Genomic DNA, 14,652 nt, shown 5'->3' on the forward strand with positions numbered 1-14,652 from the left:
GAGACTTGCTTATGGCTTCTGTCATCGAGACCCAGATTTTTACCAACTTTTATCGATGAATTAGTAATTGTTTTGTTTTATATACGTTGATGGTGTGTGCATTTGTATTATTTTCAGTCGTTTTAATTAACTATCTCATAAAATTTAGTTATCCAATATTTAAATAAAATAACACTACTGAAATACACAGGAACAATAAGGATTAATCTAAATATGCAAAGATAATATTCATATTGCATTTAACTGTGTGTTCGTTATTTGCCGACTTTAGCATTACACAATGGGTTCAGTTCAAAATGTTGTGGTTTCACCATGATGCAAACAACAAGAAGCTCAATTTCCTGCTTCACTCCTTTCTTTGACAGAAAGCAGTTCGTTATTGGTTCAGAAAAAAAAGCTGAAAGGACACCTAAACCATGAATTCCTTCAACCTTACCTTTACCTTTGGCGTAATGAATACTGGAGGGGGTCCCCTGCAAAGATCATAAAATCCACCCCCCAACCTCACTCAGGCCAGGTGCTGTGTTGAGGAGGCCCCCTGAGCACAGCCCTCCCCCGCACTGCGGGGCTGCAGGGGACTTTGTTATGTCAGTATTAGGTCTGCCAACGTAAACTGATATTCTGAAATCTGCTACAAATAAAGCCACTGGCCACATTTAGACACGTAAGGGAAATAGGAAAATGTGAGAAGCTAGTAAGGAATAAAGAGCTGACAGAACGAACGCACTGGAAAAATGTGCATGGCAGAGGAATAAAAATGCATAATTGTTATGTGCCAGCCAGATCCATGTCATAGGGAACACCAGCTAGTCTTGCCTCTAAGCCTACAAGTACAGCAAGAAAAGATGTGTTGGCTAAAATACTACAACTGGTGAACGTGTCTTGAATGATATCAGTACACTTTGAATGGAACAAAGGTTCTACCAATGGCACAGAAGAAGTGGAGAGATTTGTTAACTAAGCAAAATAACACGTGTCTAGAAAACAAATGAAATAAAATCTTGACAGAAGTAATGAAAACAAAAAACAAAACGTTAGAGTCAGTGAATGGCAGAAAAATGGAAGGCAAGCATTGCAATGCAATAGGTCTAGCATTTGTGAGAGAGCTATTGACGTTGTAAATTCATAACTTGACTTTTTTGCCATATAAATTGGTCATCCCTGCCTCATAATTTTGTTTTAATTTCAGTGGCCATGCATACAACTAAAGCACTTCCATTTACCTTTTTTTGAACATCCTAGTAGCTGTGCCACATATGACATCATTGCAGTAGCGGTGCAACATACAGCTTTTAAAATATAGGTTGCTGCTTTCAGGTTTATTTACAGCTTGCGTTGGTGCATTTCAGTTACGTATTTTTATATTATGTGAAATATGTTCCTGCTTTCACAACAATATAACATAAGCTATAACTGCAAAACTAACAATGCTGTCACAAAACCCCAGCACAACAGACCAAGCCCATAAATAACATAATATTTACATCAGCCACTAAATTATTTCAAAACGCTTTCTTTTTTAGATTGCCTTTTTATACGCAAGATGCAAAATACAAGCTTTACTATGTTGCCACAACATAGTACAATATAATACAAAAGGTTTGGCAAGGTGGATGTAACATAAAGAATAGAGTTGCAGACTGTGGAACTGGTTTACATCCTGAGTTTACAACGTTTGAGAAGGGAAATTGTGTTACTCTCCCTTTTCCAACCCAATTCAAAACAAATGGCAAAGTTATTCCACATTTAAAGTTGAAGTTAAACATTTATTTAAGGACTGGAAGGCGTGCGATTAAATCAGTATATTGGTGGCACATGTAATGCTGTGAAAGCAGCCCTTTTTGGATATAAAAACTGTATGGAACTGTCCAACAGCTTTCCAGTTTGGGCGAGCACGTTGCTGAGAAGTTAAAAACTTACGAATTGTAAACAAAAATGCTGGAAAAGAGAAAGTGTGTATGCGTAATCCCTCCCCTTGTCTTCCTGACCGTCAATCTGATAAACCCCATCTTCAGCTAGTTTATTGCTTGTTCTGGGCAGGTAGGGAATGGGGGAATGCGCCACCCACAATGAAAACGCCCTCATAGACCAATAAAACTCTTTTATAATGAAAAGTCTCTTAACACCATCAAAGTCTTCCTAAAAATGTGCACAAATGTTGAATTTAGAGAGCAGCTAAGCGTTTAAATGGCTAGACTCAATATGTGGCACTGTATTGTGAGTTAAATATTGAACAAAATAAATCGTTACAGCCTTTACATACCGCATTATATAACACAAGAAATTACCAAATGCCATTAACTGAACACATTGCATTTCTAAATGCACAGAAGTACAACATTAACAAGCAATACATTCCACATAACATCTACTGCTATCCACTGGAGAGCCAAACTCAAGATTCAGCATACTCTCCCGACAAAAACAAAATAAAATTGAATCTTGGAGACATGCCATAACTGAGACATGCTGTTTATTCAACAACTGAAATACATTACCCAAAATACTAAAATAGAGAGACAAGTCATGACTGACACATGCGGCTTTTATGAAAAAATAATCTACACCGAATGTAGTATCAGCTAAGCCCATTTACTTTCACATGCAATAGAACACAACAATCTGAAAACAGGAGACAAGAGACAACCAAAAAAAAAACGTTTGTAAGTTTTGGCATGCTATCCTCCTGATAACTAAATACCAGTTACCCACTAAAAGATGCCCTGCTGAAACATGCCGTTTGGATGAAAATGTAAATACTGTTTGTGATTTGCAAATGTACCGTCGCCTGAGTGAATTTAGTATGATATATATAATGTCATCAGAGCACCTTTATTTAAAAAAATACAAAACAAAGGTTTCCAATTTACATGGAATCCCCACGTGCCGAGCCAAACGAATTGATCTTAAATACCCATGCCATAATCCAAACTATACATTCTGCTTCTTCTTTTAAGAGCTGGTAGTGGTGGAATTACATTAAGTATTTGAAAATAGCTCAATGTTATCAAAACATCAATACATATCGTGTACCATCTATAGCATACATCTGGGGAACCAAATTCACCCATCTGTGTTCTCTACACTGAATCACCAAAATCAAAATAAAGATTTGAGACATGCTGTGACTAAAACATGCCGTTTAAAAAAAAATAAAGACCTTTGGTATAGTTTATAAATGTTAAAGAAAATAAATCCAACACATACATTTTGAAATGCTCACAAACACAACATTCATAAGCAAAACATGCAGCCTAACATCTAGTGTTGTCGACTGGAAACCTGGATATAAGTTCTTTATATAGTCGACGTAGCATATCTACAAATGGCATGGCAAGGGCACCATCACGATATCACGCACATCATAGCCCTTACTTTATGGACCACACTGCAGCTCAAAGTGCATCCAAACAAGTACATTGTATGGTGCAGCATGCTGCCTTTCTGTTACTGCATCTCAGCTCCTCGTCACCGATATGAACTGCTGTATGAATGCAACTACAGTACAGTACCAGCTGTTTCAAATTGTGATAGATTATCACTTTTGAAGCAGTGTTATTACCTACTGTTTCTACTTCTCTGGCCTTTTACTTTAAAACTCTTGGGAATGGGTACAGAAGAAGATGGCAAGTCTTCGCGATCCTCTCCAGTCAGATGCAACAGCAGCAAATTACTCTTGAGGTGGCAGGTCCATAACAGAAAATTATCTCTTCCTCACGAGTTTGCATTGTTTAAGAAAATCCAGTTGTTTTTGCACCAGTGTATATCCAAGTCATAACCGTTTCATTAGAGTGTAAGTGGGAGATGAATACAGTGGATGGTCAGAGTGAGAGGTTTGGACCCTTCCTTCCACTGGCAATTCAACTCTGAAACTTCATGCTGCAGTTTTAAGCTCCAACAATTTTCCAGTCGACAATGAAATAGCCAAATATGAACTTATTCACAGGGGAAGGGGTAGCAAAATGTTGCTTCACTTGTAGGGACAATTATCTTTACACTGGCCAGAAATGAGAGAGCTTTGAAATTTCAATCACCTGAAACAAGCAAATTAAATATGATGAAATGAATAACTGTGTTTAAATGTTTAAGGTCTTTTCTCAATAATTGTTTCCTAGCCTTCATGGACTCAGAAAGAAGTTGTGATTCAGAGATGTCTGCACCAATCAACTAAATGATAGGTTGTGTCAGGCAAGGGGACAGATTTGAGTACTGAAGGATCCAATCAATCCTTAATCCTTCTAGGATGACAACATAATTACAACTGATTTCTGAAATGATTACGGTGTTTGAGACTTCTGTGATAAGGGCTAAACATCCCTCCAGTCCCTCATCTAGTGCTAAAGGAAAATGGAAAATCCTTTAATACTTGGAAAAAGTGCTACATCTAGAGAAAAATGCTGAGGTGCAATTTCTTTCACCATAGAGATATTCTTGTGAAGGACATTCTTCCCGTGGCTTCTTCTCTAGATTTCATACTTACCTCACATATTGGAAACTTTCCACTCAGTCATAAATTGGTGACTTGATTTCGATTAAGATTCCTTGTTTGGCACCACATAATTCTTCACTACTTCGTTTAACTTTGATCTCTTGTGACTTGATTTATTTCAATAACAAACAACTTCATAGAATAGTGATAGGGCACCACTAACTTTTTTTGCTTTTCCTTTTCAGACATGCTCAGATCTCAAATCCAAACCTCTTTTCTTCACAGAGAAGATAATGGAATCTTCAGTCAAATACATCAACAAGAAGTTTCCTAATATTGATGTTCGAAGCAGCACAGTAAGTAATATACCTACTTAATATTCTTTATTTCGGCACAGTGCCACAAAAGAGTATGTTAAAAGACAGTACACAAAAATAAATAAGACAATAAAATCATTTATACAGATATTTAGTTTAATAGAAACTATCATACAAAGCTGCATAGCATAACAATACAAATTTAGCAAAATTTAAAACAACGGGCAGTCTATAGTTACAGTTAAAAAGTTTTAAAATGGCAGCCTAAAAAAAACCCAGTCCATCAACTAGACATCATTTTCAGCCTAAGCCTCCACATACACATAAAAAATCGAGAGACAGCAAAGTTGATACATTGCCTAGTGTCACTTCTTAATATTCTTTATGCAGTTCTAAAATTCCTAAAACCCATGTTGAGGCAGACTGGTAAGATCTAATGCCTTGATGTAACAGACAAAAAATACAACATTCACAGCCATTTCCGCCACCAGGGAGCAGAACGGACAGAACGTGTCATAATCACAAGGGTAATGTTTCCAACAGGCTGTGAAGGAGAAAGTGGGCATGGTCCCCATGCAAAATTTATTATATAAAGAATTCTCAAGGGTGGGTTCAATCTCTTCAAAGAATGCCTATAGATGGTAATCTACTTTAAACTCCATGAAGAATTCAGTGAGAGATCCAGCCCTTCGAGAGTATAGAATTGAGTTGTCACTATGGTGCCAATAGGCATCTTTTAACTCTGACTTGGAGTCTAAGATAGCATCCATAGGGGAGGACCAGAGGTCCTCATACCCAACCTCACCCAGTTGATCATTGATGGTCCGAAGCCAAGCAATCTTACAAGCTCCGAGCTGCCCCAGAACATCTTCTAGTGCCCTATGAATTGGCATAAGCTCTGGGACTACCCAAAGTCTCTGCCAATGCAACAGCATTTTTAACCCAGCTATGCTGTTAATACATCTAAGACCGTAGTCTAACCATAGCGAGACAAGCAGGGTACTGGCTGGTAGATTGGTTAAACTCCTCATAAAGCGATTTTCTATTATCTCTAAGGGTCTAGTGTCTTGAAAATCCAGTAGTACTCCACAATACAAAGTAGCGGCTAGGGCTTGATATTTATAGATTTGTAAGGCAGGAGTCACCAGACGGACAAAAAGTACCATACTGGGCCCTCAAACTGTCCCCACAGTATTGCTCTACTGCTATACATCTGAACATGTGGTGACCAGTTGAAGTGTTCAGAGAGCATAACCCCCAAATAGTCAAACACTTGTACTTTCTTCATTGCTACACCGCTGAGAGTTAGGTTAGAATGGGATGTTAGGCAAGGGTTAAAGACCATGTATTTAGTCTTGCTGAGGTTAATCTCCACCCCCTCTGCCTGCAGAAGGACCCAAAGCAGTTCAGAAGCTTCTGGAACCCTAGGGGTCATTTAGATAACAAAAGTGTGTTGTCTGCAAACAGTAGGGCCGGGACATTAACCCCAACTGGACGCTGGGAATCACCTTCAAATTTCTCGAACTGGGAAACCAAATCATTAACATATAAAAGAAAGAGGGTTAGGGCCAGCACACACCCCCTGCCTCACACCCTGCTTTACCGAGATTGGATCTGTTAGTTCAACCTGGGGCCCGCATCCAACCTGGGAAAAACTGTTCGAATGCAGTCTAAGTATGATAGATAGTCGGGGACTCCATTTCCACCAGCATCTTCCACCTCCTTTCTTCACCTTATATTCAGTCTGTTAATGCAGCCAAGTGTGCATCAAAACTACCCTTCTCTAGACCCCTCTCATAGACATCCTTCACTGCACCATGAAATACCTATGCCATGCCTTTCGCTTTACAGGGGACTACCAGGAAGACACCTACAGCAGGACAGGGAGCACACTGAGACTGAGACAGAGAGTGCATAGCTCAGGTTTCAGGGAATGCCCAGAACATAGCACAAGGGATCCACAGGCAGTATGGCCCTCATTACGAGTGACCTCTTAATTCAATTTAACCAGTAGTGGCAGTTTCTGGCCCCATTAGAATTAGGGAAAAAAGGAAATTCCCATGGGTATGGTTACTTTCATCTGCTCACTGTGACACGGCCAATTACAAACATGGAGATAAAAGGGCATTGATTCCCCTACTGAGAGAAACCAGCGGTTGCTCTAAGAAAAATGAACAAGAACACTGGGACAGGAAATCACACACCCAATGGTGGAGAAAGCAGGATGAGGGAAGTGACTATTAAACTTGATCAGGGAGACAGACAAGCAAACACACACCCTCCCACTACACATTTATGCATTAATTGTAACACAAGCTTTGCTGGTCACACCCAGGTTTGGTGACAGGCTTTAGATGTAACATTAATTTGCATGGGCCAATATTGGAATGAGGATACAAATGTACAAAAACCTCACAGATAATAAGAATCAACACATGTCCTCTGTATCCGAACCTATGAGAACTTGGGGAGGGTCACAAAACGTTACATCAATTCAGCAACAGATGAAATAACACTTGTATGTCAGGATGCAGTAGACAGAAATACTGGCTGATATAAATACTGTGTCCTACATTTCATTTACAAAAGTATAATTTCACCAGTTTTAGAATTTCAATTATTAACTCCTTTGGGCAATATTTCTGTAAATGATAATTAAGCCACGGTATTCTAGGACCATAACGCTGGGATATGACTTCTTTATCACACCACCTGGGAGCCAAGAAGAGAACTACCACATTTCTCCTTCTTGTTTGAACCAAGAGGATCAAAACCCACACTGCCAAGCATGCATAAAGCTATTTGTACTACCACGGAAATCAACCAATATGCCAAATACAATCCTTGAGTTTTGTAAAGTCCTGTTAACAGTTCTGTGTGCACTCTCCTCAGTCAATTTGTAACTTGGACTAGTACCTTTCTTTGTCCGCAGACAAAAGCCATCACCAGGGGTGTAACTTCATGAGGGATGTTTGGGGTGTTACACCCTCATAAAAAATATTCTGCAGTAAATAGTTGGCTTCAAAGATTTTCAGTCGGTGTGATGTAGTGTCTGTCGGATTTCACCTACGATTTTTAGATGCCCACACTGACACAAACACACACAAACTCTCTTCTCTCTGTGTTAAAGTCATTAAAGGTGCTGATTAATAAAAAATGTGTCTTAGTGCCCCTAACATTCCGCCCTCCTATCTGTTTCCACTGCTCCTTAAGCCCCTCACATATCCTGATTGTCATATGAGTTGTTTTAATAAGATAGACCATCGTGATTGCTGGGAAACTGAAGCTCTCCCCCCATGCGCCCCTTGGCCAATTTTACTGGCCAAGCTATGCCATGGCCATCACTCTAGATTTCTGCAAACATATGTTACATTTATATACCATGTTGGTATTTGTTTTTCCTATTTGTTACTGATATGAGGACTGATTTATTTTTAATGGAACTTGTTCATGCAATTTAAATGCTCATTCTACAGGGGTCATTTGGCTCCAGCTGTGCACTGGAGCTTCTAGGGCCAATTGGTCTGATAGGACCTTCTATAAAAGGGCCTCTGTGAGGATGTGGAATAGGGGGCAGTAGCTGGCTGCTGTTGGATGAGGGGCTGTTTTAAAAAAATATATATGCATATAGTGGTGGTGTACTAATTAATGGCAATTACTATAAATAACTATGCACAAAAATCCCAGGTATGCAGAATCACAAAATTCCAGTGTTCCTAGGTGGAAGCATCCACAATAGTGTGTTAATATACCAACACTTGCTTTCAGTGAGTACTAAAATTCGGATTCATTTTATACCATCATCACCATCTGCATAATTAAAAAAACAGTTGTCGCAGTTACAGGCCTGCTTCTCGAGTAGATTTGGTGCTGCTCGAGTATATTTTTTACTAAAGTCGCAGCAAAATCAACTCGAATGGCTGAGTGCTCTTGCGCAGAATATTGTGCTATTCTTGCTGGTTTTTCAGCAGTGTTCGCGCTACCGGAGCTAAATTATTGCAGTGTGAGCAGCGTGGCGTGCATTTTTAATGCTTTTTGGACGAACTCCACAGAATCTTGCGCTGTTTCAATATAACTCTGCAGAATTTTGCTGAGTCAAAGGAGTTCTGCTCACCCCTAGGTATAATGAGAATGCCATAAAGCAAGCCTGAGAAGAATTTGCCACATGTATGCAGTGATAAATTGTAGTTTGTTGCTGAGGAATTATGGGTCATCAAGTTAACGTGTTTGTGAATGAGGTAGATGTTCTTAAAAATGACACAAAGTGCTGGCTGGGAGCCGATGTAGAGATTTATATTTTAGTGAGATCCTAGGGCTTCTTCCTAGCTATAAAATTTACTGCAGTAGCCTAGACATTTGAGGTAGGAGAATAGGAATTAAATGCTATCTTGGCTGACTGGAGTTAGATGGCTAGATGTAATCAAGTCTGGAGTAGGATCTGTAAAATTATATGCATCACCTTAAAAATTTGAAAACTGTAAGCAAATGCTACAAAGTTAGAGTACAGCAGGGAAGGAGGATAGTGAAGTATGCAAGGCTTCAGTGGATGGATACTTGCAGATTGGGATTTTACCTGGTGAGTTGAGGACTCAAAGTGGTGGAAGGGGACATCAGCCAAGCAGCACCAATAAACACACTTCAATGACAGCCCTCTGTGCAGACGAAGTGTCATTTTGAGGATCTGGGGTGTACTATACGGTATGGCTAGATAGCCCTACCATGCAGTACACTCACAAATACCATCTTGGGTCCAGTCAGGTACGTTTACTCAACCTTAAGCTCTACCCTGGGTAACTGTGGCTGCGAGCAGTAAGACTTAGCAAAGGAAAAAAGTTTAAAGCATTTAACAACATCAAAGAATGGAATAAGAAAGTCACACAACATGAAAGAAATAAGACACTAGATTCAAAAAATAGATTCAGCTTTTATGAATCTTCAGAGACCTTGATCATCAAAATACACCGGAGAGTTCTGAAGATATAGATTTTTAAAGAAATAAATAACATTAGCATCAACTGCAAACAAGCATTGGTCAAGAAAAACTTTAGAAACTTTTGACTAGTTGGAAAAGTTAGTTAGGCAACTCCAGCCCAAGTTGGGTGACCAAGCCCAGCAGGACAGGGGTGCATGGGCTAAGAGAGGATACTGTGAACAGTTACCTCACCACCATAGCATTTTTAGAGCAAGAATTAAACTTCACAGGATGACCGCCATAGACGATAATGAAGTGGTCCTGATGTTGAGGGATGCAGGCTCGAAGATGCTCAAGGATGTTCCAAATGTTGTGCAGTCCACAAAAGTGATGCCAGTCTTGGTCCACAGGTGAGTGGGGATGACTTTAGCCACAGTTTTCAGATTCCCACAAAGTCCTCTTTGTGTGGCTCCAAGAGCTGCCAATGAAGACCTTGCACTTTTGCAACACATCGGTCACGGTGCAAATCTTTGTTGGAGGCTGGGGTCGTTCACGAGTGACAAATCTGGTCACAACCAATGCCCACAGTTCCAGCAGACCTTTTGGCTACCTCTGAATTGTCCTTGGGTGTGCCTAGCATCTGGTAGCGGCAAGACTTCTTCAGTGGCTACCAGAGATTGTTCCTTCAGCTTTGATGTCCCCAGTGCTCTTCCGGGGGGCCAGCCAAATGCCCCTCGGAGTCTCTACTTCGGACTGGGGCTGGGGAACAGCATTTCCCCAAGCTAAACATACATAGCAGGATCCAAATTCCACTAGCCTGAGGTGCAGCAGGTGCAGTCGATATGGCATCGCAATTTCACATTTTATTCTTCCAGCAGGTGCAGCGTGGTCTCCTTCTCTTACTCTTCCCAGGTCCATGAGTACCCAGGGTCAGTATGCCGGATGTGCCATATTTATCCCAGGAAAGTGCCCTAAGGGGGACACAGGGTCACTAGCCAGTGGGTTACTGGGTACCCTCTTTTCTAGTGACAAAGTTTCTGTGATGTGTGACATCTAGTTATCGCAGAATGCAACATTCTTGCTCCCTTCAAGATGGCACAACACTTCCTCTGTCGTGAGGAGCAAGGTAACCCACCTTAGAGCTGTGGCTATCTGGGGACAAAACACCCATGGTAGAACCAGTTTTGTAGTGAGATTCCCACATCTGGCCCTGTCTCCATACTGTCCACAAGGGCAAAAGGCATCCTGCTCAGGGGTGTTGGGCTAGGTGGCCCATCAGAGGCTGCTTCGCCTATGTAACATGCCTCCAGGCTAATCTCCTGAGTGGCCATCCTGGCAGAGGAGGTGACACCTCGCTACTGCAGCACTGCCTTTGTCCTTGAGCCTGGGAGACATTCACCCCTCTCCCCAGGTGGTTGTAAAGCTGTCTGTATGTGTGTGGCTTTGTGAGGCTGCTGGACAACCACAGCACAGAGTGGTCACCTTTGTAAAAGTGGCCAACTATTAATAGTGACATTAATTTTGATAGCATTTAATGATGCAGTTAATTTGATACCTCACATGACGCAGTTTTGTAGTCTGTGTCAAAAGTTAGCCAGGTGGGGATACCACCCAGTAACCCTGAGTTAGCCAATAGGGCAACCATCTTTACCCACAGCAAAAGAACAATTTGGAAGTGCTGCTATTGAGATATATTGAACTATGTATGTCTAACTTAGCAAAATACAGGTCCCTGCCAAAGGGCTCTCTAGATCTTCCTTACAAGACCCTTGCATATAAGGCTAAGGGGCAGGGTGGCTTTCCCATTAGGTTAAATGACAAAGTCGAACGGACAGTGGGAACACTTTCCTTCCAGTCTGCAGTGGCAGGCTGAGAGACATTTTGTGTCACCTATAGCCCTAAGTGGACACTCTGCCTCACATGCCCTGGTACCATGTGTAGGAGGCTGGACTGGCTTGTAGTGAGTACCTAGGGGTACTTGCACCTTGCACCAGGCCCAGTTATCCCTTATTAGTGTATAGGGTGTCTAGCAGCATAGGCTGATAGATAATGGTAGCTTAGCAGAGCAGCTTAGGCTGAACTAGGAGACGAGTGAAGCTCCTACAGTACCACCTAGTGTCATATGCACAATATCATAAGAAAACACAATACACAGATATACTAAAAATAAAGGTACTTTATTTTTATGACAATATGCCAAAAGTATCTCAGTGAGTACCCTCAGTATGAGGATAGCAAATACACACAAGATATATGTACACAATACCAAAATATGCAGTAATAGTATTAGAAAACAGTGCAAACAATGTATAGTTACAATAGGATGCAATGGAGACACATAGGGATAGGGGCAACACAAACCATATACTCCAAAAGTGGAATGTGAATCACGAATGGACCCCAAACCTATGTGACCTTGTAGAGGGTTGCTGGGACTATTAGAAAATAGTAAGGGTTAGAAAAATAGCCCACCCCAAGACCCTGAAAAGTGAGTGCAAAGTGCACTAAAGTTCCCCAAAGGACATAGAAGTCGTGATAGGGGAATTCTGCAGGAAAGACACAAACCAACAATGCAACAACAATGGATTTCCAGTCGAGGGTACCTGTGGAACAAGGGGACCAAGTCCAAAAGTCACAAGCAAGTCGGAGATGGGCAGATGCCCAGGAAATGCCAGCTGTGGGTGCAAAGGAGCTGCTACTGGACAGTAGAAGCATAGGTTTCTGCAAGAACGACAAGGGCTACAGACTTCCCCTTTGGAAGACGGATTCCTCACGCTGTGGAGAGTTGTGCAGAAGTGTTTTGCTGCCGAAAGACCGCCAACAAGCCTTGCTAGCTGCAAATCATGCGGTAAGGGTTTTTGGACGCTGCTGTGGCCCAGGAGGGACCAGGATGTCGCAAATTGCGTCAGGAGACAGAGGGGACGTCGAGCTAGACAAGGAGCCCTCTCAGCAGCAGGTAGTACCCAGAGAAGTGCCAGTAACAGGCACTACGAGGATGTGTGAAACGGTGCTCACCCGAAGTCGAACAAAGGAGTCCCACGTCGCCGGAGAACAACTTAGGAGGTCGTGCAATGCAGGTTAGAGTGCCGTGTACCCAGGCTGGACTGTGCACAAAGGATTTCCGCCGGAAGTGCACGGAGGCCGGGGTAGCTGCAAAAGTCGCGGTTTCCAGCAATGCAGTCTGGCGTGGGAGGCAAGGACTTACCTCCACCAAACTTGGACTGAAGAGTCACTGGACTGTGGGAGTCACTTGGACAGAGTTGCTGGATTCAAGGGACCTCGCTCGTTGTGCTGAGAGGAGACCCAAGGTACCGGTGATGCAGTTCTTTGGTGCCTGCGGTTGCAGGGGGACGATTCCGTCGACCCACGGGAGATTTCTTCGGAGCTTCTAGTGCAGAGAGGAGGCAGACTACCCCCACAGCATGCACCACCAGGAAAACAGTCGAGAAGGCGGCAGGATCAGCGTTACAGAGTTGCAGTAGTCGTCTTTGCTACTATGTTGCAGTTTTGCAGGCTTCCAGCGCGGTCAGCAGTCGATTCCTTGGCAGAAGGTGAAGAGAGAGATGCAGAGGAACTCGGATGAGCTCTTGCATTCGTTATCTAAGGAATCCCAAGAGACAGAGACCCTAAATAGCCAGAAAAGAGGGTTTGGCTACCTAGGAGAGAGGATAGGCTAGCAACACCTGAAGGAGCCTATCAGGAGGAGTCTCTGACGTCACCTGATGGCACTGGCCACTCAGAGCAGTCCAGTGTGCCAGCAGCACCTCTGTTTCAAAGATGGCAGAGGTCTGGAGCACACTGGAGGAGCTCTGGGCACCTCCCAGGGGAGGTACAGGTCAGGGGAGTGGTCACTCCCCTTTCCTTTGTCCAGTTTCGCGCCAGAGCAGGGCTAAGGGGTCCCTGAACCGGTGTAGACTGGCTTACGCAGAAATGGGCACCAAATGTGCCCATGAAAGCATTTCCAGAGGCTGGGGGAGGCTACTCCTCCCCTGCCTTCACACCATTTTCCAAAGGGAGAGGGTGTAACACCCTCTCTCAGAGGAAGTCCTTTGCTCTGCCACCCTGGGCCAGGCCTGGCTGGACCCCAGGAGGGCAGATGCCTGTCTGAGGGGTTGGCAGCAGCAGCAGCTGCAGTGAAACCCCGGGAAAGGCAGTTTGGCAGTACCAGGGTCTGTGCTACAGACCACTGGGATCATGGGATTGTGCCAACTATGCCAGGATGGTATAGAGGGGGCAATTCCATGATCATAGACATATTACATGGCCATATTCGGAGTTACCATTGTGAAGCTACATATAGGTAGTGACCTATATGTAGTGCACGCGTGTAATGGTGTCCCCGCACTCACAAAGTCCGGGGAATTGGCCCTGAACAATGTGGGGGCACCTTGGCTAGTGCCAGGGTGCCCTCACACTAAGTAACTTAGCACCCAACCTTTACCAGGTAAAGGTGAGACATATAGGTGACTTATAAGTTACTTAAGTGCAGTGTAAAATGGCTGTGAAATAACGTGGACGTTATTTCACTCAGGCTGCAGTGGCAGGCCTGTGTAAGAATTGTCAGAGCTCCCTATGGGTGGCAAAAGAAATGCTGCAGCCCATAGGGATCTCCTGGAACCCCAATACCCTGGGTACCTCAGTACCATATACTAGGGAATTATAAGGGTGTTCCAGTAAGCCAATGTAAATTGGTAAAATTGGTCACTAGCCTGTTAGTGACAATTTGAAAGAAATGAGAGAGCATAACCACTGAGGTTCTGGTTAGCAGAGCCTCAGTGAGCCAGTTAGTCATAACACAGGTAACACATTCAGGCACACTTATGAGCACTGGGGCCCTGACTAGCAGGGTCCCAGGGACACATACAACTAAAACAACATATATACAGTGAAAAATGGGGGTAACATGCCCGGCAAGATGGTACTTTCCTACACCATGTAGTAGGTACTTATAAGTAAGTCAGGCCTTGCCGATTGTGTGTATCCAATTCGAAATA

The 14,652-nt window shown here is 42.8% G+C and overlaps 1 protein-coding gene across 2 annotated transcripts in view; it reads left to right on the top strand.

The window, feature by feature from the left end:
* NCKAP1L (NCK associated protein 1 like) overlaps positions 1–14,652 on the top strand; it is a 1,641,522-nt gene that overhangs the window by 48,242 nt on the left and 1,578,628 nt on the right. For both annotated transcript variants that reach the window (XM_069231027.1, XM_069231028.1), the window contains exon 2: positions 4,675–4,785. In XM_069231027.1, the coding sequence (XP_069087128.1) occupies positions 4,675–4,785 (111 nt within the window). The remainder of the gene's footprint in view (positions 1–4,674; positions 4,786–14,652) is intronic.

This window comes from Pleurodeles waltl, chromosome 4_2 (genome assembly GCF_031143425.1).
Source record: "Pleurodeles waltl isolate 20211129_DDA chromosome 4_2, aPleWal1.hap1.20221129, whole genome shotgun sequence".
Classification (NCBI taxonomy): domain Eukaryota; kingdom Metazoa; phylum Chordata; class Amphibia; order Caudata; family Salamandridae; genus Pleurodeles; species Pleurodeles waltl.